The sequence below is a fragment of the Mustela putorius genome, unplaced genomic scaffold (genome assembly GCF_011764305.1).
Source record: "Mustela putorius furo isolate JIRA1106 unplaced genomic scaffold, ASM1176430v1.1 tig00003913_pilon_pilon_pilon, whole genome shotgun sequence".
NCBI classification, from domain to species: Eukaryota; Metazoa; Chordata; class Mammalia; order Carnivora; family Mustelidae; genus Mustela; species Mustela putorius.
The window spans coordinates 8,896,882-8,923,087 of record NW_025422060.1 but is presented as its reverse complement, the minus strand read 5'-3'; the positions used below and the strand labels follow the sequence as shown (position 1 = coordinate 8,923,087).

Sequence of the window (26,206 nt, the reverse complement as noted above, 5' to 3'; positions counted from 1 at the left end):
GGATGCCCAGAGGCCTCTCTCCCTGGTGTCCAGAGAGACGGGCTCTTCCTGGGGCTTCAGATTCCCTGCCATAGTGGGGGCTGTCGCCATTCCTGTGGCCACTTCCCAGTGCGGAGCTGGAGCCTAGGAGCCCCAGGTCAGCTGGACCTGGAATGGAGCCGCATGGTTTGAGGATGAAAATGGAACTGGTCAAACGTGGGGGGAGGGTCGGCATCTCCCCACCGTGACCCTTCTACGGGGTCATATCTGGGTTTTCTGGAAGGAAGTTCACCTGAGTTGTGTGTGAGCCCTGTCTCTTCTGGGTCCCCTCTCTGCAGCTGCCTTACCTCAAAGCCAGAGAAGCTCAACACCGTCGAGTGAAATTGGAGCGACGCCCCCAAGCAGTCCCCACCACATCCTGACCTGGCAGACTGGGTGAGTCCCCCTTTCAGACTTTCCAGACTCCTCTTCCAGGCTCTAGAATGATCCTCAGCTTGTTAGTGAGGAAGGATGTAGTAACAAGTACAAGATCCTAGTGACCGAAGGGTTTGTCAGCAAACACATGGTGAGGGTGTGTTCCTGGGAAACCTCTTCCTTCCCGAAGAAGCTGCGAGAATGCTGTTCCCTCTGACCTGGCTCCTTTCCATGGCTGTTCCTTTAGACAGGCTAGGAGTCTCAGCTCCCTCTCGACACTGGTCCCAGGAACATGGGGAAGGTCGGTGCCCGAAGGTAGACTGCGCTTCTTGGTCACAGCCTTTGTATTTGTGTTCAGATGGTCTCAGGTGGACTTGCAGGGCCTGGCAAGAGGCAGAGGATCTGAGCATCAGGCACTGGGCCCTGTGCAGGCTTCACTTGCTCCCCAGGGTGTTCCGTCCAGGAACCAGGATGCTTCTGAGGGAAAGGGGCAGGAGGCTCAGAGCCCGTCTCCATCCTGGCCGGCTGCTTGTTTGTAACAAACACCGGGCACTGGGGACAGGCACCCTGAGAACCGTAAGACAAGGTCCACCCAGATGAAGCAGCATTCCGTTCCTTCTCGGGCTCCAGCGTGGGCAGAGCGCCTCTGACGTCGCAGACAGTTAGAGCTCGTGACTCCCGAAGCTCCGAGGACGCACGGAAGCTGCTGTCCTCGAGGTCCCTGCCACCTCTGTTGTTCCTCAGATGTCGCCTCGACCTGGCTGTCACGTCCTGTCGGTGACCGTGGGGTGAAGAAGCGAGGGATCCCTTGTCTGGCTTTAGTCAGGCCCCCGTTTGCTGGAGCGTCCGGGGGAAGGGTTGGCAGCTGTGCGGGAGCAGGATCGGGAGACCGTGACCGGCTCCACTGCCGGCATTTCTGGCTCCTGTGCTTGGCAGATGTTGTTTCCTTTCCTGTTCACTTATCTGTGGTGGTTTTAAGGCCTGGCTCTCTGGGGCCTTAGTGTTTGACGGAAGGGAAGGTGAGCTAATGCTTATTGAGTGCTTGCTGCGTACTCAAAGGCCAGGAGCTTTTTCTAAGGTGGAAGCGTTTGTATGTCCCCAACTGCGGCCTCGAGGGGGCAACACGCAGATCTCTGGGTTTGACAGAGGAGGGTCAGAGAAAAGCCGTGCCCTGCCCGGAGTCACACGGCCGAATGATGCTGTGTGTGTTCCCTGACCTCCGGGGTCTTGTCTTTTTCTGCCAGGCCGGTGGTTCTTGCAGTGTTGTCCCCAGACCAGTAGCCTGAGCATCTGTGGCCTGGGATCTTGTGAGAAAGGCAGATTCTGGGGCCCACCCATGACTACGAAATTAGAAACTCAGGCGTGGGACCGGGCAGTTGTGTTTGAACAAGGTTCTGAGGCTTGCTTGAGATTGCCCGGCCCTGAGCTCTGCCCCCTGCCGCCTCCCGCTCCGTCTGCCGTGGGAGAACCCGCAGTCCCAACTGCAGGGAACTTGCAACCGCTCCCATGTCTCGGTGTACCTTTGGGGCCACAGCTCTGTCCTTGTCCCAGATCATCATGACCCTCCCTTGCATCCCAGCCGCACGCCAGCTCCGTCTTGTGGGGTCAGGCAGCTGCTGCAAGGCCTCGGGCCCCAGAGTTGCACCCAGAGAAACTCCAAGAATGTTAGGTCTGCTCTCAGGATGGCACCTCCCGGGGCCAAACCCTTCCACCCAAGTAAGAACTTCAGGTTTTAGCCTGTTTGGCTCCTCCATGTTTTCTGGATCATGCCCGGTCTGCCCTGATCTGAATGTGACTGACTGACAGCCGGCCGGAAGTGGGTGAACACAACCCCAAAGGCCTACGTGGCTTGTGCTGGTCTTGCTACCTGGGTGTCACCGCAGAGAGCTGGTTGAGGCCTCAGGACCAAGCAGAAACCCACTGGAAACAATCTGGGTCCTTGAAGTGAACCTTTATCATGTGGAGGTGAATGATCATTAACAACCAGTAACTACTCCCCGCGCTGTGATCAGAAAATGGGAAATGGGTAAAAAGTGCCAAAGCCTGCCTTCCTCACGGAACTGAGGAGGTCTCGGACTCACTCCAGGGGCCTGAAAGCTCTGCATGCTGGGGTTGTCTGTCACTAACACTGGGTGTGGAGTCAGCCGATCTCGCCAACGTATTAATAAGCTACTAATCATGTCTGTGTCGGTTCCTCTCTTTAACATGACCTCTCTTCTCTTCCTTCTTCTGCTTTCCTTTGTTCAGAGAAGCAACAGAAAACTCACCCATTATGGATGGGTCTGAGTCTCCAACTCACCAAAGCACTGATGAATAGAGGTACCGTAAGGGAATGTTTGGTTCTCCTAGCCCTCCTCTCCCCTTCGCTGCTCATGAGTTTGTGGTCTCACATGTGCTGCATGCGTCCCCCCTGCCCATACCGTAATTTCCAGAAGGAAACTTGTGAATGGTGTGGAAGCTGTTATTGTTATGTCTTATTTCTGGACACCCATGGAGCTCTGTGTATATGTCTGTTTTTATAGCAGATGTTAGACAGTCCCCCGTGCTACTTCCCAGAAAAGACCTCAGAGTATGTTCTAGCCCTTTTCAGACTCTGTGTATGTATTGGTTTAGTGACTATGGTTTAGTCCATGGAGAGAAGAGCTTCTTGGAGTTGACATTTCAAAGCACCTAAAGCAGACCTGAGTTGACCTGGGCACCTGAAGATCACCCATGATTTCGTCCAGCATTCCTGAGGGACAGATGCAGACTCTGCCAAATGCCCTGCTTTCCAGAATGAGGTCCACCAGCATTACCTGGGGGCTTGGTGGAGAGCTGAACTCCTGGGCATACTGAAATTGAATCTGCATTTTTATTTTTATTTTTTTTTTTAAGATTTTACTCATTTATTTGACAGACTGAGATCACAAGTAGGCAGAGAGGGAGAGAGGAAGAAGCAGGCTTCCTGCTGAGCAGGAAGCCCCCAATAGGGGGCTCTATCCTAGGACCCTAGGATCATGATTTTAGCCAAAGGCAGAGGCTTTAACCCACTGAGCCACCCTTTGCCCTGAATCTGCATTTTAATGAGCTCCCTGGGTGAACCAAATGCACATTGAAATTCGCGAAACCCTGCTGTAGTGGGCAGAAAACCAGTACCTCCTGGTCAGGTTCTGCTTCCCAGGGCCCAAATTCCAACTGTTAGATAAGACACTGAGATCTAAATAGCATTTCAAGGGTCGACTAAAAAAGATAAGGATAGTGGATAAAAAGTTATAAGCTTTTTTTTCAGCCAAAAATAGAACCCTGTGTCCCAGGAACCATGCTTGAGAACAGGAGTTCTAACAGGAGCCATGCGAGGAGAGGGAGGAAGAGCAGGACGTAGGTATTAACTACCCCGAGACTTCAGAGCATTCCAGGGGGAGCAGGAGGACTCGGGCTTATGGCAGTAGCTCTTGAATCTGGCTTCCGCGGCTTGGGGTGGGTTGGGGGGGGGCGGCGTTCCACGGGCAAAAACACAGATGCAGCAACAGGCAGGGGTGTCTGATGACCAGCAAAGAGCCTCATCTTGTTGTAGAGGGTGAGTGTTGTAGAGACTTCTCCCTAAAAAGTAGGGCAGGATGAGGTCCTGAACAAACTAGGAGAGACACGTGGAACAGTTTTTAATGAAAGGTTCCTGAGTTGGCAGATGGGAGATTAGGAAAACAGGGGCTTAGCCTTTGAGAGGAAGATGGTGCTCAATGAAACAAACTGAGGAAATCGGAGAGACTGTATAGGCTTTATTCAGTAATTCATGACTCGGGCAGCATCTCTAGCAGATAGAAAGGAGCTGTTCCAGATGAGACTTCTCTAGGCAGAAGGGAGCAGGAACATGGATTTATACGAGGCAAAAAATCGACTGGTTCTTGCAAGGTCATTTTTGATTGGGTTATGACTCTGGGAGAACTGATGCTAATGAAGTTGAGGTCTCAGTTTGGTGATGTGGGTCTTAGCATCGGTGACTCCATTTTGGGCTTGTTTTCTTATTTTTAACAATTCCTTCCTTTTATTCAGACTCCTAGCCTCACCAAGAGATGTGATCAAAACTTAAGGCATTAGGGTTACTTGTAGCTAACACTCAGTTCTCACAGGTTTTGCTGAATCTCTGTGTGGTACTCACAGGTCACTAGATCAGGTTCATTCTATAAGCTGGTCATTCTCTTCGTTCCTTTTCTGAAGTTCTGTCCGTAGGGAGATCCTTTGCTGGGTGGTGAACGGCTGCAACCATGTAGTTAAAGCTTTTGAGAGCAAAGCGTGCGCGAGTGGCACGACTGTGGTTAGAGCAGAGGAACAACTTCTGAGGAGGACCCCACGGACGGAGTCCCTTCCGTAAGCCCACTGCCGTGTGCAGGGGTCTTGGATAACTGAGTCTTCGCTTCCTGGGAAGCATCTGTCCGAGTTCAGCAAGTGGCACTGTTTGGCCACAGCGGTACCTCAGCTGAGAAACACTCCGGGGCTACACGTCGGAACAGCTCGGGCAGAGAGCCTAGGAATTCGTGAGGCAGGTCTTGTTCTAGAAGCCAATTCTGCAACATCTGCGAGAGTGAGGGAGAAGTCCCAAAGTGCAGGCTCGCTCAAGCTCACTCCTGCCCAGGAGGCGGACGATCTGCCAAGGGAAGCAAACTTGGATTCGTGAATGCTTCTTGGTCATTCCTATTTGAGTCTGTGGCTTGGGACTCAGAGGAGGACAGCCACAGAGGCCAGTACAACTCGAGGTCTGTGGTTTTATTTGGTTATTACCCTTGCCTGGTGTCCCTTTCTTTGGACAGAGCCTGGATGCCAACTTCTCTGGGCCTGGGGCTCGTAACCAGAGACTGTGGCCTGGTGCACAGAGGGGCTGCGTTGGGCCCAGGGCAAGTGAGGCGCGGGCAGTCAGGCAGAAGTTTGTGATGGGCAGGACCGCGGGAGCAAGAGCATCGTGGGGAATCCGGCCATCTTCCGGAGGCCAGATTACCTCTCCTGTGGCAGTGGCTTGAGATGGGTGCACAATGGCATTATCTCTGCAGGCCAGAGCCAGGAGAAAAGTGGACAAAAGGATCATACAGACCTTCATGGAGTAAGAATTAGGGGAAGAATGGTCAGAGAGGGAAAGAGAAATTTGCCACACCTTGGGAGGAAGCCCTCAACCTTGACTTGGTACCCCTCTAACTCGTCAGTTTGAGTCTGGCGTCTCCAGCTTCTGCACTGGACCAGACGGGAGGTGGAGCCTTCTTTGGTTACAAAATACGCACCAGGGTTCAGCACCTTGTAATCGAGCAGCAGTGTCAGGGGTCAGGAGTTCTTGGTAGGATTCCTTCCCGAGTCTCAGTTCTGCAAAATCAAGTGGCTATAAATGACAAAACACTTTAAAATGCTCAGATCTGATTGGAGTTCATTATAATGAAATTGATAAGGAAATTTGATTATTTCTGTGATATACAACATTTAAAGATAATAACTGAAATTATGAATAACATTATACCAGGACATATCAGATTTCTAGAAACTTCATACATTTTCAAGAATAACATGGTCTATAAAAATAACCTAAGAAGGTTTTTATTACTTACATGACAAAGCTTCCCATGTAATTTAACGTAGCAAATAAACCTAATTAGTGAAGCATCTTTTGTAAGGGGAGAAACAAATCCTTTGAGATTTTCCAGGGACACTCTAGAGAAAACCAGATAGAACACTTACATCTCTAGTTCCTTCAAGACGGAATTTTGTTATCCTGAGGCCAGAATTTTACAGTAATTATAGAGCTTTTGAGATGATGACAGGAGGAGAGGGAATGGGTGTGGAGATTTGAGGATTGCTAAAAATGCTAGGTGGGCTCTGCATTGCTTCCATTTAAATGGCTGTACTTGTGTTCTTGTAAAGACTTGAGTTGTAAGAAGTCAGGGAAGCAGACTCTGATCAGGATTCCCGCCCTTTGCCAGCTTCTGCCGCTTTTCCCAGGCTCTCACCTGCAGGGTCTCAAGCAAGTGAGGCATAAAGTAGAGCGTATAGCCCTGGAATCTATCAGAATTGAGCAAGGCTCTCCATTCATTTCCATTTTAGTTTCCCGTTGGCTGTTTAATGGACTGACTGGTCACCGGTTATCAGAAAACCCCTCAGAGTCCTGTCAACTATGAGAAGGGCTCATCGGAGGCCCACCTTTGGGGCCAGTAACGGGGCAGACTTTTGTTGACAGTCATGTGGTCTCTTCAGAGGGAAAAGACACTTCAGAGGATGAGCGGATCATGAGTGCTCAGGAAGAGTCACGTCCGTGTTACGGTCTTGGTTTCGGGTACCTCTTGTGGCCTTCACTTTTCATTATCCTTTGCATGACTCTCTTAATGAAGCTATTCTGGAATTGTGAAACCTTTTGGAGGCTTCCGCATGCCCACGAAGGTGGGTAACCCATTCTGATGCGTTTGGCAAACCTTGCTTTCAGGTTGACTTACGTGGATTATCTAACTGGAATGTTCCCAGTGATGATGAACCATCTCACTAAGTAGGTCAACTGAGGCAGGCTCCAGCGGCCAGAAATGGGGTTCATGTGGGAGTGGCAGAAGAAGTGCACTTTGAGAAATGCAGGCTGTAGCAAGCGACAGGTGAGCGTTGAGGGCTTGGGCAGGCTGGATTTGCAAAGTGTGCGAAGAGGGAAAAGTCCAACCAGAGTCTAAACAAATTCGCCGGCTGCAGGACAGGAAGAGATCCTTGGCATAGTTCTCTGGTTAAGCAGTCAGTCTCAGTCTTCTGTAAGTAAGTTACGTATTTACGGAAAATCAATTTCTGAGTTCTTAAGTTCCATTCTTCTGAGGGGACAGGGGACATGTGTGAGATTGTTCATTTCATAGCCTCTGGTTTAAGATTGAAATCCTTTCACATTCCCCACTGTTGCTCAAGATCTTTTGCAGAAACCATCACTGATAACCATGTTGTTTAGGCATTGTTTTCCCTTTTATTCCTTCCTTAATCAAAGATGTTAGATGGAGCACAAGCCCCTTGGAGGGAAGACCATCTTCACATGTGTCATGTGCCACAGAGGAGGGAACTGGAAAGGGGATCTCAGTGGCCCCATCTCAACAACAGCAAGGCCAAAAACCAAACCATGCATATTTGCAGGGGACAGGAAAGTTCAGAAAGAGACTAAACCGAATTGGCTTTGGGAGACTGGCTGGTGGCCTCTGATTTCTGGGAAGAGCTAGAATTTGTGTAAGGATAGGTTAATTTTCCTTTATGAGCCTGCACTGATGGTTTCCATTTTGTCCTTGACATACGTGACTCCATTTTAGTTTGGTTCTACATTTCCCCTTCAGTATCGAGTGAGGGGCAGCAATCATGCAATACACCGCTGAATGTCTTTTGCAGGGACTTCACCTTTTGATGATCCGTGTTGTTTCTTCACTCATACTCGTATCTTTATTCTTTACCATGCCTTCCTTCAGGGTGAGAACAGCTTCGGGAATCATAGCAAGCAAAAGCCCACTCCTGAGCAACTTATATTGGGTCAAAGTGGACGGTCAAGGCAAGGAGACCTTGTCAAGGGTGTAGATGTCAGACAGCTGCTTGCCCAAGGCTTGGAAATGCGTCAGGCTCGTTACTTTCACAAAGGCCAGATGGGAAACTTAGTACTTTAAAGAATCATAAAACAAAATGACAAGTAGGATAGAAAGACCCAACTGTAGTATAGATTTAAACCATAAGCCTGGTCTTTTTGGGAACCAGCTGAATAAATCAGAATTCCAAGATGAGTCAAACTGGACTTGTAACCAGTGGCTTTTTCTCAATGTAACTGAACCTTGACTTCCCTGGAAGTGTTAAGCCAAGTCTGCATCTTGACTGACTGTGGCACAGACAGCCTGTACTGCCAAGAGGTAATCGAGGGCTAGCTTGCCGTCCAAGACAATTTTAGGCAGAGAATCTAGGGAGTCTTGCTGGGCAGCGATAGCCTTAGCACTTGAGTTGTCAGTGGTTTGATGGGCTAAAGCAAAGTCTGGGGCCCTAGCCTGTTCGTGCACCCCTAATCAGCGAGGTAGAGATCAGCCAAAGGAAGCGACTCCTGAATTATGAATGCTTCCTGGTCTCCTCTAACCTGATAATGTAAATTCAGGGGAGCTGACCAATAAGGTGTCTCAGTTTGGCTGCGGAGAGTTGGGGTTCACTGACAGAACCAGAGGGAGAGAACTGCTTATATGCCAGTCTGGGTGCTCAGAGGCCCCAGGAGGAGGATCAGCGCCCCGCCCCGGACAAAGATCAGTGCTGTCGGGCTGAAGCGGCCCTACTCAGGGGGTCAGCGCCACGTCTGCTCGGTCCAGCCAGGGGTTGGTTAGGTTTTTGGCACATTCAGGAAGTCAGTCTCCTAGTCTGAAATAGAGAGTTGTTCTAAATTCCTTGTCAAAGCAGATGCTTCTGGTGAAAATTCTTTGTGATTAGGGGTGAATCTGATTTAGAAAATCGTTAAGAGCCTGGTGATGCCAGTGGACTTATCTAGGGCACACGGGTATCTATACCTCGTTGGTCAAGGACCGGTATCACTGGAGAACGGTAACAAGAAGGCACTGGGAAAGCCTGGCTGCGAAGTAGAAGCTGACACTGAAGGGAATTCGGATGTGGTTTATGAAGGAGAACTGGCTACAGGAAAGCCCAGGGGTGCCCCAAATCACGGACAGATCAGAGTTTGCGAAGGCTGATTCAGCAGTCTGAGAGGTTGTCTCCCTGGGCAGTTGTCTGTAAGAGGGAGCGTATAGTTTTTCCAAGTCTTTCCAAGGAGTAACAGAAGAGAGCAGATAGAAAAACAACACTTACATAGAGGAGTCTGGTTCATTTTTGGCCGTCACAATTTTCAAAGAGAAGAAGGACAGTGGCCGAGGCCTGGTCCGACACCCGGGCTAGCCCTCCGCTGCTGGTGGCTGGAGAGCTTGCGGCTGTTCCTTTCAGGTCCCCTGACTCCTGGACCTTGGGACAGATGAATCCAGGGGCAGATGCCTCCAGGGTTAGCTGGGCAGGAACTGATCAGCAGTACCAGAAAGGTCCTTTCACAATAGGGCAGAGGGAGTCTTTGACTTGATGTCCCTTCCAGTACGAATGCTCTCTGGCATGTGGCTCATGAAGGTCAGGTGGTATTCTTGTTCTGGAAAGAGAGAAGAAGGGGCAATATCCTAACAGGTCTGGTTGGGCAATCTGAGGGTCAGAGTACCAGGAAGGAGGCAAATGCGTGCACCCGCCAGTTACTGCTCTGTAAGGAACAGCTTTTCTAAACATACGGACTTGAGCTTCAGAAAGTCCAATGACCGCATCTTGGTCCAGAGAAATTCCAGAGTTGCACAGAAATTTCCTAATGGGGTTTCATGATGCCTTTAGTCCTTTCGACTAGTTCTGGAGATTAAGGAGGGCAGGGCAGGGCAGCCTCTAAGGCTCAGGAAGGGCTGTGCGTGCCCTGGGGTCGGCAGGCCAGGGACATGGCTTCTGAGGTCACTATGCAAACCTGTGGCAGCGGCCCAGGTCCAGATGGTGTTCTCAAGTGATCTTGTTGCTACAAAACTGGCAGTGGTTTGTTGACAAGGAAAGCTTTTTTTTAAGCCAATTAATTAAAAAACTTTTACAAATTAATTTTGGCATTATCACCCAGAGGTAGAAAAAACATCACCCAACTACAACATACATCCACAGACATAGAGATCTTCAGCTTTTGTTTTAAAGTGTAGCCAGGAGACCAGTATGAGAATGCAAAACTGACTAGTTTACAAAAGAACAGCTGGAACTAAACCATGTTTCTGAAAGTTGGGATAAATTCAGGTTACCGGCTCAGACAGCTAAAGCATTTGGGGAGAAGACATTTAAGACTGTCATTCACCTAATTCCAAATAGCCTCCCCCCTTTTTTTCTCCTTCTGGTAAGAAAGACCTCCCTGAAGTTTGCACGGGAAAGGGCTGGCCTACGAGACAAGTTCTGCAAGTAGAACATTCCCATCATTCCTGGGAGAAGGCCTTTGTTTTTAAATTCACATCAAGCCTCTTGAGACAAACTGGGAAGGGTTGGGGATTGGTCAAAACGACATGTGGGATCTGACTTGCTCCTAGAGCTGTACTTGTTCTGGTGAAGATGTGATTTGTCCTCAGACAGGAACCCTTGTTTTTAATTCCTCGAGAAATCGGGATGCGACATGAGAGACATCACAGGCTGACCCACCATCCCACTGCACCCTAGTTAGAATGGAAATCACCAGATTCCTGTGTTCCAGATTTAGAGCTCAGTCTCTGGCTTGTTCTAGTAAATTTTTCCACAGATGGCAGCAAGATGTTTTTCTTGCCCTCTGAGGACATGGGGAGAAAGCTGCCCATGAGGTTGCTGTCAGGCTCTGGGGAGGATAATCTGCTTCCAATCTGGCCAACTTCTGACCAGAGAGCTTCCTAAAAATCCTTTCAACTCTGTCAGGTTGGAGCCCAAACAGTACCTATTCCTGGCTAGGACTGAACACCACCATGGACACAGAAGGTGTCCTCCGAAGAGGGTACAGAGAATACCACCCGCCCAGGAGCCAGAGCCACTCCCAGAGATGACCAAAACAGGCTGAGACACTTCCTGAGGACTGGTGATAAGCACATGGAGTTGAACCCACATTTCTGCCTGGCAGAAATTGGGGGGTGGGGGGGCAAGGTGTTGGCTGCCAAGCTCAGCTCTCAGGACCCAGGAGACAGGAGGGCAACAGCTGTCCCTGGGAGAGGTTCAGTAACCCGTCAGTTTGGAGTTGGAAAGGAAGGAACTCCAAATTTTACCTTCCTCTCTCGAGTGGGCTACAGAGATTTGGGAGAGAGGACTCTGGTAAGGATTCCTGCCTGTGGCGGGCTTCTGCTAGTTTTTCCAGGATTCCCATCTGTGGGCTCCAGAGCGAGTGGGGTCTGAAGTACAGAGTGTATCTCATGCACTACCGGAAGCTGACGGGGTGCCCCAGGTTTAGTTTCCGCTGGGCTCTTTCAGGAGTCACTGGTAGCAGCTGCAAGAGAATCCCTCGAGGGCCCCGTGTGGGGACCCTCCTCTGACAGCCGTGTTACAGGCTCACGTAGTCTCTTGCGGGCTGGAAGACCACTCAGATAAAGGAGTAATACCACGAGCGCTTCGGTACAAAGGAAGGTAAAGGGGAGTCGCAGGAGTCCCAGCAGGCGGACAGTCTTTTGTTTCAGGTACCACCTCTGCCTTGAACTTTTCATTACCCTTTTGCAATGAATCAGAATTAGTGAAGCAGTTCCAAATTTTGAAGCCTTCCGGAGGCTTCTGCGTACCAGTTAAAACATGGATCCCATTCTGTTTGGGAACCCCTTACATTCATGTGCACGTCTTAAATGAATGAACTTGTCTCACTGGAACATTCCTCATAGGGATCTCTGGGATTCTAGGTTGTCTTCAGTGCTGCTGGTCTGTGTGCATGAGACACCATAACTATTTTTAGCATGAAACCCCTGGGGTTTGGTGGGGGAACCCAGAGAGCCTTGAGATGACTGGGATCCCATTTTGGGGGGTTTTTCCAAGAGGTCTGATCTAAGACCAGGTGTCCCTGATTGCCCGGGATCGTCTGGTGGGTGACAGGTGACCCGGTGTAAAGCCTACATGTCCGTAAGCACCTTATCTTACACAGCAGTCTTACGCTTTGCACAAGGTAGTCTCACAGAAAAGTGGCAAGTGTTCTAGCAATGTCCACGGTCCCAATTCACTGGCTTGAGAACAGGGAGAGATCCTGGGCAGGTTTTGGCTGCTCAGGAGAGAAGTGTCCGTCTTCTATTGATCAGGGAGTTACAGGACATCAATCTCTCGGCATTTACGATCCGTCCTTCTGAGGGCATGTGCCTAAGCGGCTCCATTTCACATTTTCTGGTCTTGCTCTGGACTGAAATTGCTTCCCAACGGCCACGGTGATGCCAGCGTGTTTAACCAGAAGGCACCCAAGCAGCTGCGCCAGGTGGCACATGCCGTTGTCTGGAACCAGAGGACACGAGCTCTCAGCTGAGCCTTCGGTCTCTCAGAGACCAGTGAACACCCAAGAGGAGCATGCCTCTGGTTGGGGTTCTTGGGGCTTTTCGCAGTGTACCTGGTCGTGGAAGTTTTCTTGAGGTCGACCTGGTGGCCGTCTAACCCATTCCGTAACCCACTTACCCCAGCACTGGGGGGCAAGCGCCCTTATGGCTTCTCAGTGCTTGGCCTGTGCCCACCCATTTTGCAGCTTTGGCTTCTGAGGTTCTCATGAACATCACGTCTGTTATTCCTTCACCTCACGGGCAGGTTAACAGACCCACAGTAACCGCAGAGATGATGCCGTGCACTGGCCAAAAGGAGGTGTCAGGTGCACACAACCAGCAGCCCCCAACACGTGGGCCCTGGGGACTAACTGAGACTAGGGACTGAGGTTCCAGGTACAACCATCGGCCAGCTCAAGCCAAGTCACCACGCCCTGGCCTGGGACTGCAGGTGAAGTGAGGGCCGAGGACTCAGAGCCACCTGTCAGGCCAGACAGTGTTCACTTAGACCGGGAAGCCACTTCCATGGGGAGCTTAACGCAAAGAAAGCAGAGCTTGGAACCGAGAGGAACTTACCCTCGGCCTCATGAACGGTGACAGAGACACCTCGGGGTTCACAGTCTCCGCTGCCTGTGTTTCTCCTTGGGATCGCAGCACTGCCACCAAACTGTTAGGAAACAAAATTCAACTAAGTAAAATTTCGGGATCTTACTGGCTTTTAATCAAGTTGCAACCCCAGTTGTTGAGGAACTAAGGACAGGTGTCCCCGTCTTACTAATTCAGTGTTTACAGGAATAGTCCCGCAGCTCTGGAAGCAATTCAAAGCCCTTCCACTAAGGGTTTTTTTGTTCTTGTTGTTACAAATTCCAGAAATCCTTCTTGGAGGAGCTTGCCTTCTCTATCTCTGAGACATAAATGCTCCAGCTGGTCTCCTCCAGGACCTGTCATACAGGCCGTTTCTTTGAAGTGCGAACTTCAGGGCAGTCATTCTTACCAGAATGAAAATGAAAAAAGAGGGCAAGTCTATTTGGAACTTAGAGGAGTGAAAATCCTAAGTGTCTTCTCCACAGGTGCTTCAGCCATCTGAGCAGGTAGCCTTAATTTATTCCAACTCCCAGAAACAATTTGGATCCAACTATTGTTTTAGAAATGGATGGGTTTTCCGGTATCATGCCTGTCTCGTGGTTTAGAGCACAAGGGGAGCCAGACCTGGCTAGTTCTCATTCATCTCTGCCTCCAATTCCTGCCGCCACTAACTAACGTCCTCCTGGGCTGAAGGCTGCTTGGCCTTGCTGGGCCTCTCTGAAGCTGCGGGCGGAGGATTCTAACTGGCCCACCTGGGTCACTGGTTCACCTGGGGGAAGGGGAAGGGCAGCGTCAGGACCACAAGGAGTTAGGAGGGACCAGCCCCAAAGTACAACATATAGGTTCCCCCAGTGGATCCAACCACCTCCTGCCAGAAAACTTTCTCAGTCCTCAGGCACATGGCGAACGGCACTTCCAGGGCCCTGCACCGCTCAAATGCCCTAACAGGTGCCCATGGCCAGCACCAGGAGGAAGGGCGCATATGTCACTTTGCTCCTGAAAGCGGCCTTCATCCCACTGGGTCAGGAGTCCTAGCCCAGGACTCTCAGTAAAGGCCTCAGGATGCCACCGATGCCTTGGGTTTTCCAACTTTTATGGGTTTTTTAAAAGCCGGATAAGAAACATCTACAAAACCACAATGCCTTCATCCCTTCGTTCCTAGCAAGGTCGGCCAGTCAGACAGATGCACCCAACAGCTGCTCTCGCTCACCAAATGGCTCATGGGGCTGGGGGGAAGGTGCTCGCTCACCTCACTGCAGGGCATGGGGGTCGGGGTCGCTTTTCTGCTACCCCAAGCCCTAGCGCCAAGGGCGGGGAGAACCAGGACTCTTCTGACATACGCAGAAGCCCCATGGTGTTCCCAAAGCAGCAGCTCTACCCTGAAACAGCATATGCTCTGGGGCCTAGACACACCTACTGCCCCGGAATCACAGACCAATGTCACTCACAGGACATGTTGCTTCATTACCTGGAGGCTCCAGGCCTCTAGTTTTGTCGCTGTGGGACTCGCTACAAATCGACACTCAGAGGACAGTAGGAGCCATGCTAGGAACAAAGGCAACAGCATCCAGGGGGCGCCAGGCCCGACATGCAGTGCGTGAACAGAGCCCAGAGTTGAGCAGGCCAGTGGTAGGGCTGCAGCCAGCGGGGCAGGGGAGAGGAGGGCAGGCCTTCATCTACCCGGGCCGCATGGGCTGCTCCAGGCCCTTAGCCCGCCTCCGGATACCAACCGGGCGAATGCCACCCGCTCTCCTGGGTCCGTGGCGGTGAAGTCTGACCTCTACTCTTGCCCCGAAAGAGCCAGTTTGGGATCAGAAAGGGGCGGTTTCCTAGTCCTGAATACCGGCCTCGGCGTGTCTGTCGTTACCTCGTCACCTCTCCCAGCCTCCACGGTGATGCGTATCTCGAGGACTTGAAAAAGTCTCTTTTTTCATTCTAGTGTCCGATACATTTCCCATAGTTTCTGTAATCAGAAAACAGTGGATATAATTTTTAAAAATAGTGTGGATTCAGAAATTTTTTAAACTCCTTTCAAAATATCTCCGTTTACTTGACACTCTGAACGTGCTTCTAGGACCGCATACAAATGCAGGGAGAGCTGGTGGTGCCTGCGGTCCCCTGGAGGGCGACCCAAGCAGCTGTTCTGAGAGAGGACTCTAGGCATCCCGGAGGTCTGCACGCTCCTGAGGCGTGGGCGCAGAGGGCAGGGCCCCGACCGGAGGGTTTCCTAGAGTTCTCAAGCCCCCATCTCCCTCTCCCCCTGCACAGGCGTCCCTGGTGCAGGGCTCCTGAGCGTGGATTTCTTTTTTCTGGCCTGTGAGCAGCTTCGCCCTGCCGGGCCCTGACTCAGGCCGACCTCCCCACGACCCAGGGAGACCCCCCGCAGTAGCAGACCCCCCGTGCAGGCGCACGGACTTGTGCTCGCGGGCCGAGGAAGGCCGCGCTCGTCCACTAACCTGCTCCTCTCCTCCTCGCCCTCCCTGCAGGAGCTACACCGACAGCTGTTTCCTGGATTCCTCCCTCTATCCAGAACTAGCCGACGTCCAGTGGTACGGGCAGGAGAAAGCCAAGCCCGGGACCCTCGTGTGAGCCAGCCGGCCGCAATCTGACCGCCTCAACGCCATTCAGAGATCACCTCACTGCCTCTCATTTGCCTTACCCAGACGCACTGTCACCCTGCACCAGCTTCGGCCCTCCGCACTTTTTTTTCCTCCCGTCTCCGCATCCCCTTCACCCTTAAAACCCTGACTGAGGAGACATTCTGGAAGGTTCCGGTCCCACTGTGTGTCCCCTGGCGCTCTCGCCCACAGAGAGCCAGGCACCAATCCTCAATGGCACCTCGGTGGCTTCCCCTCACCCCGGGGCCGTGACAGCCCCCAGGCCAGAAACCATCAGGGAAGGTAGCAGACATCCGATTCCTGTGGACAAGTGGCAGGAGAACAGGAAAGGGGACTTACGTACAGGGTGATCCCGAAGGACTGTTTGTTCCGCTGTGGTCAGCCTGCCACCTGCAGGCCCACCAGGCGCTCGGTGAGGAGGACACCTCGCATGCGCGGGGACTGCTCAGTTGACACTTGGAATGTTCCCTGGGGGAGTCGCTGTTGGGGGAGGGGAAGGAGAATGAACAGGAAGCGTCATGTGTCAGAGATGCATCCAAGGATCACAATCAGTTCTATGCTGCCAAAGATTAAAAAAAAATTAAAAATAAAACAAAAAAATATGAGGGGCCAAGAGGAAGACATTCTTTCTGCAGTGAAGTCTTTTAAATTCTCAACTGCTACTACTCATCACAAGTGAAAAGTCAACCATTTGTAAATTGTTTCCATCTCTTTATCCCTCGCCCTCAATGTCCCACCTTCTCTCTCAGGCCAGAGCCTGGAAAACTTACCCGGTCAAAGGAGCCAGAGCGGCACTGCGGCCTCGGGTCCCCAGGGCTGTGCCCACGGAGGCCAGGCCCGCAGGTGGGGAGCAGGGTGCGCCGCCCGCCCGGGCTGCGTGGGGGTCCGGGCCCAGCCCCCTGCCCCGAGCTGCTTTCCTGGTGGGATCTGTAGGAAGCGGAAGGTGGGGGTGGCCAAGCGCGCTTCTCTCTCATTAAAACAAGCAGTAAAAGCGTGTCCTGTTGTTTTGCACAAGGTGTTTGATTTTACTTTTTATGGGAAACCAAGGGAAAAAGCACATCACGATCCATTCGAGTGTTTAACTGTTGTGGCTCATTTTATACTTGTTAGCACACTTGTGTGACAAAGAGCCCAGACCCGACTTCTCTCGGCACCCGGTTACCCATGTGTCACTTACTCCGAGAACCCAACTCTGCCCTTAGGTAGGAAGAGTTTACTCCCGTGTCTACTAGCAGGCGGAGCGGGGCTGAAGAGCACGCCAGCTCCCCGGGGGCCCAGGGGCCTCCGGCCTTGGCAGCGACCCTGATCGACCACAGTGGTCTGCAGAAACCCAGAGGGGAAGAAAGAGCTGCATGTTTACATGTGTTTTGAGCTATGCTTAAGACACAACTGGAAAGCCATCTATCTTCAAAGGCCTCAAAATTACTTTTCTAATCATAACAAGCGCACACTCTTAGTTGGGTTATTCAAAATGGCACAAACACGGTCTCCACGGAGGTGGTACGCTGTGCTTATGGGCGCAAGGGGGGTGGGGGGAGGGACGGTTTTTCTCACTTGTAACGACTTCCTATTGGAAAGGCATTTGACAGCCAGGGACAGGAGCTGGGGTGGGGTAGTTTTGTGGGAAAGCAAAACCACAGGTAGCTTTAGAATAAAAAGAAAAATCTTTTTTTTTATGTATGTGTAATCCGAGAAGCACGAGACTACCAGACCAGGAGGGAAGATGGACCCTAAAAACTCAGTTTAGCAATGCTCCCTCCGCTGCAGCTTCGAAAGCGCTGTGGGCTCACAGCACACTGGGACCACTCCGGACAATTCAGGGCTTGCTTCCCCAGCCCTGTGGGCACCGGACTGGTGACACAGCTTGGGGAAGGGACGAATATTCACACAACAGGTGGGTAAACCCTGCGGGATCAACTAACTGGTTCTAATGTTAACGGATTCTGGGGATGGAGGGGGCGGTTATTTTTGTTGCTCATACTTTGAGGATCAGAGCTACGGCCAACAGGTTTCTTCCTTCCCCATTCGGAACACTATACACTGGGCCATTTCTCTTTCACCCCAGAGACATACTGGCTAATCAGACTGAACTGTGTGCAATGGGAAAAGTCCAGAGAAACAGAGGAGGTGACGAGGTCACGTGGCTGCAGGTTAGACAGCATGTCCCATAGTTTCAAATCCAGCCTGCAGTCCCTCGGATCGCGCGTTTAGCCCAGCTGGGTGACAGGGATAAGAGATGAAAATTCTTTCTCAACGCTTGGGTTTCAAATTCAGGAGGCAGAAAGGAATGGAGAGGGAGGAAAATTATAGTTCAAACGCCACGAGAGTCTGGTAGGAAAGACAGAGATGACGTAAAACAGGTTTTACTGTTGAGCTGCGTTCAGTTACTACAAAATGTACATAATGTTAGTCCTTTGAGAGCCACGGGATTCATGATCAGTGTGGCAGGGAACGGGAGTTAGTGCAAACAAGCACTTGCGAGCTCTTCACAGATCCGTCTTTCTTTAAAACAAAGTAAGATGGAATCTGAAGCCCCTGGTCTGGTATAAAGGCCCGACTGGATTCTTTGGATACGTGTAAGAAGTTGCCTGTTTAGCCTGAAGACTGGTAGGAACACCTACATCAGACTTTGTTGTAAGACAGGTGGATTTTTTTTTTTTTAAATGCAGGTGAGTGTTGAAACTGTTAAAATCCCGATTTGTTTTCATTCAGTGTTAGTTCTAAATAGAGCAGACCCCTCCAGGTGCTATCAGATGACCAGTTACTGCTTAGTTAACTAGGTGTAAAGTTTTACATACACATTCATGTCAATAGTTTATTACACGTCGTGTAAAATGGACTCTAGTTTAATAACGGGGAGAAAGGGTTAGGTTGCTCCTGAAACTGACTGTAGAGCATGGAAAATGATTTTACTGGATTCTGTTCAACTGTAATCAATGAAAAGGATGTATGTTGTAGACAAAGTTGCAGAATTAAAAAAGAAATCTGCTTTTAATTTATTCTTTTTGTATTAAGAATTTGTATAGTACCTTTACATTTTGCAAAACAGTGTTGTCAACACTTATTAAAGCATTTTCAAAATGAAAAGATCTCAGCTGCCTCTTGGAGATTTTGTTTCTAGATGACCCACAGTCTGGAAATCTCTAATTCGGGTGCCTGCAGCCTCGCTGGACTCCTTTTTTAAAGTCAATTGAAAGCTCATCTCCTTACTGGCTTGTTAGATACGGATGAGCTCAGTTTTTGTGGTCAAGTCTAGTTCTCCCTTACTCTAACGGGCTTGTTAAGGATACAGAGATAATCCATTCTCAGCTGTGTATTCTACCGCCACAAAAAAGGGTCTGAGGTTAGAGGTTGGTCTTTGTCGGACACTGTTGGTTACAACTAGTTACCTGTCTGCAGTTCATGCCAGGTTTGGGTCCTGTTCCGCACAGAACTCTATGTGGTGGGGGAGAGAGGGAATGTGGGCTTCAGAGGCCGTCCTTGGGCTCTCCACCCCTGTGCGGTGCCCAGGGCCCTGCAGGAAGCCAAGGGCTCATCAGGGAGGCAGCGGGATGCTCAGGCTCCTCACCAGCCCCGTGCCCACCCACCCTACCATCAAACCCATCCCCCACCGCCGGAGTCACGTCCGCAGGTACCAAAAGCCCACCCCCCCACCCTGCTACTTAACGATAAGATGGTGACCTGCTCACCTTCGTAAGGATGGTGCTGCGGTCGCGTGCCCCGTCCCCTGGACCAACAGGCATGTCTTCGCCAGCAGGAGCCCAGACGTCTATAAGCCAAGAGCACCCCCCAGATGGAAAGCCCTTGCTGAAGCACTTGCAGCCCGAGCGAGCTAAGCCCTGCCAAAAATGAAAACCATCCACAGAGAACGCGAAGCATGTGGGACGCAAGCTCATTAGGGCATTTACACTTCTGAGCCTTCCCCTGCGAAAGCAGCCAGGGGCTCCGTATCTCAAGATGATCAGCACTCACGTCACACAGACAGATCTTCTCTAAGTTTTTTCCCTGCAGACATGTCACAGCTCGGGAGACAAATCCATTATCTCCTCATGAAGCTCTGACGAGCCCACGAAGGCAAGCGGCAGGAAGACCATGCTTTCGCACTTCCTCCACCTTCTACACCACACCCACACCCACACACACACACACCACCCCCACGACCCCATACTAACAAAGTGCTCACAAAGCACTTCTACACAGCTATTATTCTGGTTTTCGGAGAACACACCCAAAAATCCCAGTAGAAGGCATTAAAAATAGCCCAGGCCTTTGGCTCCTCTCTCCCGAATACCAGTTCAGAAGAGGCGGTCCGTAACCTCCTCCCCAGGGCGGGCGTCCGAGAAGCCCCGGCCGGGGGAGGCAGGCAGTGCCACGCTGCGTGTCTGGGCAGGGGGAGTCCGGTCTCCAAAAGCGTACACTTGCACAGGTTAGACACAGACCCATCACCGCAACAGAAGAGCAAACTAAGTCACCGACGTTAAAGGGAAGGAAAAGAGTCAAAGGGGTCCGAAGGGGAAGAAATCCCCGAGTGTCTACATGGGATCTCACTGCTAACCTGGTCCGAGGAGCCGGCTGCTGCGCGTCACAGCCGCGGAGAGGGCACGAACCTGCTGCACCCTCTTTGTCTTGCACCAAGGCCCCCCGCCTCCAGGCACAGCCACTGTCCCCTCACACAGGGGCGACGGGGCCTGCAGTGCCGGAGTCTAAACAGCGAGCGGACTCACAGAGCCCGTACATTTACAACTGTACAAGAGTCCTTACCAGAAACCCATTCTTCTCCCCATAAACTGCTATCCCTACACACGAGCAGGTTCCTTCTGTTTTTCATTCATTCCATTTTGTCAGACCTACTCCTTGCATGCTTTTGATCTGCCACCGCCCCCTCCAAAGCCACTGCTGCCCAGGTCAAGGAGGAATGGCACAGCGCCACAGACAATGGCTAAGTCTCTGTTCTCAGCTCACGTGACTTACCAGCAACAAGAAACAGTGGATTCCGCGGGTGTCCTTCACCACAAGGCCAGGAGGCGACGCCCTCTTGGGTCCTCCTGCTCTTGACGGGCGGAGCTCCTCTTTCCAGCCTCCCTGACAGATGTCATCTCCTGGTGCCCTGGTATCGGTGTGCCCCCCGACAGCTCTACTCTTGGGCTTCTCCCCTCCACTGGCCACCACGCTTCTGGTAGCTCTCCCCTGGCCTCACGGTTTTCAGTGTCATCTAGGGGCTGACAACACCTGTACCGCTCGGCGGTCAAACGTGCTAACATGGCCAGAGCCGGAGTTCTGAGCCTTCCCTCCGAACCTGCTCCCTCACCAGGCATCTCCAGCCGTCCAGGGTCAGGCCAGAAAGCCCGGGATCACCCGACCATCTTGCCACACCACTGGATGACCATCCAGTCATTCTCTCTCTCGCCTCACATCTGCAGCACACCGAGAACGCAGCATCCGTGCCCTGATGAGACTTCCGTGAGATCGGGAGCGCAGGAAGGGAGAAATGAAATCAGTTCTAGAACACATTACCAGGTGCTAAGACAGCAGATTTTACTTAGGACGGGTGGAAGAACAGCTTTTCCTGCCAGTCAAGTAAGGCCAGTTGCCGACGAGTGTGGAGGCAGACAGTGCGCTGAAGGTCCCCTCCACAGTCAGCCCAGCATGAGCCAAGCCAGGCGAGGCCGCAGCTAAGCGCGAGGGGAAGAGACGGCGGGGCCGGGTCCGCATCGAGCAGTCCGCTGAGGAGAGCCCCGGAGAGGAGAGCAGATGGAAGAATGTCTCCAGGTCTCACCTGGGGCCCAGGGGACACCGGACACTTGGTCAATCCCCTCCAGACGCTCTGGAGGACACTGATGGGATGACATAGTTTGGTTTTTGTAGCACCGTGTGGCAGGACAGAAGAGCAAGGCAACAGAAGGTCCCCAGGAGAGTGACAATGACAATGGGATCCACAAGGAAAGGCAGAGCCAAGGCGGTCCTGAGAAAGTGGAAGTCCCCGCAGGAATGGAAGGATGCCTTGAAGAGGCCGCCGAAGAGCAGAGCGGGGGGCAAGGAGAGAGGCAGCGAGGACAGGACCTCAGGACCAGACAGCAGGGACAATACGGGTGTCCCCACGACCTCAGCCCCCCGGAGTGAATCCTATCAGCTAGAAGGAAAGTCTCGACGCTACAGCAATGCACGCTAGCGGGGAAACTTCTCAGAGCTCAGGGGTGCCAGGAAGAGGACCCAGGGCCTCCTCCCCTTTGTGCAGGCGCTGCCCATCTGACTGCCTTTCGGATCAGGAGTCCGAGACCACAGCCATGACCTTAACAGAGAGGATTTCCTATGAAGGGTCGGCCTGTCACCCAGACGGTGAAGAGGGGACAGCACAACAGGACGCTAGATCGCAGAGGACCCCAGGGAAGCAGCCCCCGCTCAGGTCAGGGAAACCAAGGTGAGGGACTGTGAAAACCTAGAAGCACGAGGAAGCGCCCCGCGGAGCTGGAAGGCAACCCCGCGAGGAGCAGGCTGAGGGGAGCCGCTCGGCTCGGCAGCCGGCCGCCCGGGGCCCCGGCAAGTCGGCAGGACCCGCAGAGCTGGGTTTCGGGCCCCAGGAGAGGCGGCCCCCGCCAATAGGGCTGTGAGCTCTGAGCGGCGGAACGGAGCCCCCTCTCCACGTGTGGAAAACTGCCCGCGAGAAGCAGCTCCTGCGTCCGTACCCGATGACTGTGCCGGGCTGGGGAGCCGCGGCTGCGCCGTCTCTGTGAGGGAAGGGAAAAGCCAACAGAGAGGAGCCGCCCGTCTCTCGTGTGCCCGCTGTGAGCGGAACCGAACAGGAAGCCGGCCACCCAAGGAAAAAGGCGGCCCGCTGTTCCGTGTCACAGCTGCCGTGCGAGGTGTGGTACGAGTGGGAAGAGGCCTGGCCCGCATGCCCCAAGCTGTCCCTGTCGGCTCACTGGCAGGCCCACGGCATCCCGTCAACGCAGGGACCCCAAGGCTCTGCCATCAGACAGGGGTAAAAGCTCCCGCCACATTAAGAGCAAGCCAATCTTCAATTTTTAGATTAAAAGAAATGTTATCAAGGACAAAAGACACCAATATCTTTTGAGCCCACGGGAGTGTAAAGTGAGTTACGGTCTCAGAAGAAGAGCAAGTCAAAGCCAATTTTCCCCAAAATACCGAAGTCACAATCATCTGTTTTCTCAAGTGTGTCTCACATCCGTAAGAAGTATTTAGGAGTCTGTCCTCTCCAAGTCATTTCTTATTCTAATGAAGCTCTGGGGAAAACCCAAGAGAGGGACAAGAGCTAGATGCTTTGTCAAATGAGCAGGAATTGTCGCAACTGGCCAGAAGCACTCCTCTGGGGCTCCAACACATGGTTGTCTCTGAACTGCCTTTAACATCAGCCTGATGAGGGGCTCTTCTGCAGCTGGTGGCCTGGTGCCAGCACCCAGTGTGCTCCCTCCGATGAACAGCGACACCTATTTCTACCTTAGCAGGATGCGGCCAAGTCCCATTTTAGTCCAGCTGAGGTCACCATCACACACCTGCCACGAGTCTCAGTGATGTTGAAAGCCACAAAATACCTGAGTAACATACATAATGCTTAGGGACTGAATCCAGTGGCATATATGGGAACATACAGTCCTAGGAAATGACCCCGTACTAGTCTCATGAAAAAAGAGGCCCAGAGGAAGGCAGCTGTTATGGTTAGTTTCATGTGTCAACACGACTGGGACACACGGGGCCAGATGTCTGATTAAACATTATTCTGGGTAAGATGAGTACCTGAACCAGTGGACTGTGGAAAGCAGATGGCTCTTCCCAGTGTTGGTGGGCCCGACCAGTCAGTTGAGGGTAGGGGAGACTACGTGCACATGCGCACACATGCTCTGTGTGTGCCTCTCTCTCTCTCTGCCTGATCATTGAACTAGGGTCTTGGTCTTCTCCTTCCCTCAGAGTAAGACTTATACCATTGGCTTTGATTATACCAAGCATTTGATTCCAACTGGAATTTCTACCATCATCTCTCCTGGGTCTCTAGCTTACAGACGGCAAATCATGAGGCTTCTCAGTCTCCACAGTCACAGGAGCCAATTCCTCATAATACATATACATTTATGTAATTACATTAGCTCCTATATTTTAATATATATATTCATAACTTTACATCATTTACTTTATAGAGATAGAGATACATACATAATCTCCTGTTGCCCTCTCTCTGGAGAACCCCAAGAAAGCAGTTCAAGGTTTATACAGCGACTCCATGACACCACCCAAGAACCAGCTCTGCCATGTTTAGCACGTCTCTCTCGCTGTCAAGGACTGCACCATGGCTACAAAGCATGTGAGGTTCACAACCACCTTCCAGAACAGAACAGAGAAAGGGCAAAAGATGTCTGTCAGCTGATTCTATTTCTTTTTCTCTTAGAAAAGCAACAGCTTTTGGGAACTCCCACCCAACAGACTTCTCTCCACAGGTTATTAGCAGAACAGGTCACAAAGCCAACCCTAACTTCAAAGGGTCCTGGGAGAGCAAGGAGTTTTAACTCCTTGTAGCTCTGAACAAATTAAGCTTCTGTTACCAAGAGGGGAAGAATGAAAAGAGGGTAAGCCACTAGCAGTGTCTACACCACACACAGATGGCATACCAACCTACACACCAAAGGAAGAGAAAAATCACCAAGTCTTAAATAAAATAATCTAATAAAACTGAAGTATAGCAAAAACTAAAAAAAAAAAAAAAAACCAAAATCCATGATTTCCTCTCTCTCAAATCCTACACCCTTAAGGCACACCAATATGACTTTATTAATCAAGAGAAAAAGTTCCTGTAAGACTAACACATGACTTGATTGTTGTACAACCTGGCACAGGTAGCAACAATTATGTCAGTATTTGAGCTGCTTACAAGGTTATTTCCACTTGGCATAAAGAGGAACCTCACAGAGAGGGAAGCCACAGAGTAGAAGTATTTGCAATAAATGCATCCAACAAAGGACTCCTACCCAGAAGAACAAACTACGATCACTAAGAAAACAGCAGGCAGTTAAACAGAAGACATGGGGAAAAATAAAATTCTGAATGGGGAATTGCACAAAACAGAACATCCAAATGGCCAGCAAGCACGGGTCAGCCAGGAAATGCAAATTCAAGCCATGGAATACCATGTTAACCCACCAGAAGGGCTAAAATGAAAATGACAGAGACTATATCGTGCATGGCTGGGAAGTAGAGAAGCTGGAACTCTCAAATCCTGCCTGGGGGAGTGTCCACTGTACAAGCCCTTTGGGAAATTCCTGGACAGTAGCTTAATATCGCTGAGTACGTACATACCCATGTCCCAGAGATTTCACGCCGTGGCGTGTACCCTCCAGAGATTTGTATTTACCAAAGAACGCACCACAACGTTCATGCACAGATTGGAACCAGCCCAGAAGTCTACCGACGGTCAAACAGATAAATGGTGGGATGTGGCAATGAGAATGAACCAACCACAACTACATGTGAGGAGGAGAATCAGAAACCGGAAAAAAGCAAACATGAAACAAATCAACCACACCAAATCCACTTAAAAATGAGCAGATGAAAAAATCAGGCAAACCTATTAGTTTTGGGGGTGAAGGAATGTTCTGAACTTAGATCATAGCAATGGCAGCACAACTCTGATGTTCTAAATCCACTACGTACTTTTAATAGATGAACCACAGGACATGTACATCACAGAACAGTAACGGTGTGCGACGTTAGGACCAAGGCCATGACCAGAAGGGGGCTCGAGGAGACTTCTGGGGCATTAATAACGTTATCTGACCCGGGTGCTAGACACTTTAGGAGATGTTCACTTTGAAAAATATATCAGGACATGGTGCTCTTTGTCCTTTTTTGTGTGTTACACGGTTGCTTAAAAATTTACAGTAAAAGGAAAGGAGGGGCGCCTAGGTGGCTCAGTGGGTTAAGCCTCCACCTTCAGCTCAGGTCATGGTCTCAGGGCCCTGGGATTGAGCCCAGCATCAGTTTTCTGCTCAGCAGGGAGCCTGCTTCCCCCATCTGCCAGCCTCTCTGCCTACTTGTGATCTGTCAAATAAATAAGTAAAATCTTTTAAAATAAATAAATAAAAATAAAATAGAAAAGGAAAAAAAAAAGGGAATGTAATCCAGCCCTACCTGAGCCTTGGGAAGTAATTTTTAAAGGCCTGCACCAATTCTCAATACATATCTGATGCATGATACTGGTCTCTTAGGTATCTTTTTCTGCCTCAGCCCTACCTCTGAGCTCCCATTTATTTTATATCTTGTTGCATCTCGCTTTATACCACCGACAGCCAGCACAAGGTGGCCACCTGGCCCCGCCAGTGCTAGGCTGTGTGTTGTGGTTACTCCCCCCTTGGTGGACAGTCCTCATCTGAAATAGGATTACTGCTTCCCAAGTACTCAGCACTGGAAAAGTTTTATAATCTGCTCTACTCCACACTAGCCTTGAATGCTGAGTATTATCTCTGTAGCTCTGTATTTAAAAAAAAACACAAAAACACAAAACTTTTTAAAAGTAGAGTCCTTTTGTCCTGAATTCATCTACCAGGTCATTTCCATCCTTAACTCTACTGATAACTGGTGGTCTTAATCAATGGTTTTCAAACTACTGGTCAC

The 26,206-nt window shown here is 51.0% G+C and overlaps 1 protein-coding gene and 1 long non-coding RNA gene across 10 annotated transcripts in view; one reads left to right on the top strand and one right to left on the bottom strand.

Annotated features, from left to right (window-relative positions):
* Nucleotides 1–18,678, top strand: part of FRMD4A (FERM domain containing 4A) — a 450,500-nt gene extending 431,822 nt beyond the window's left edge. For 5 of the 7 annotated variants that reach the window (XM_004774871.3, XM_004774870.3, XM_045069221.1 and 2 more), the window contains exons 22-23: nucleotides 318–414; nucleotides 15,458–18,678. In XM_004774871.3, coding sequence (XP_004774928.1) covers nucleotides 318–414; nucleotides 15,458–15,560 — 200 coding nt within the window. In that variant the 3' untranslated portion in view covers nucleotides 15,561–18,678. Of the gene's footprint in view, nucleotides 1–317; nucleotides 415–2,640; nucleotides 2,713–15,457 lie in introns of all 7 variants that reach the window. The other 2 variants (XM_045069220.1, XM_004774868.3) reach the window with 1 other exon arrangement.
* Nucleotides 4,129–25,550, bottom strand: LOC106003944. 3 transcript variants are annotated; one of them, XR_006603377.1, is made up of 6 exons: nucleotides 19,279–25,550; nucleotides 15,933–19,103; nucleotides 14,839–14,934; nucleotides 12,963–13,053; nucleotides 5,640–9,508; nucleotides 4,129–5,014 (listed from the first exon to the last, which is right to left on the bottom strand). It is a non-coding gene; the product is annotated as an uncharacterized LOC106003944 (long non-coding RNA). The 3 variants fall into 3 exon arrangements; XR_006603378.1 differs by lacking the exon at nucleotides 19,279–25,550 and having other exon boundaries at nucleotides 5,640–5,734; nucleotides 9,184–9,508; nucleotides 15,933–16,063; XR_006603376.1 differs by lacking the exon at nucleotides 19,279–25,550 and having other exon boundaries at nucleotides 5,640–5,718; nucleotides 9,184–9,508; nucleotides 15,933–16,063.
* Between the last annotated feature and the right edge of the window lie 656 nt (nucleotides 25,551–26,206).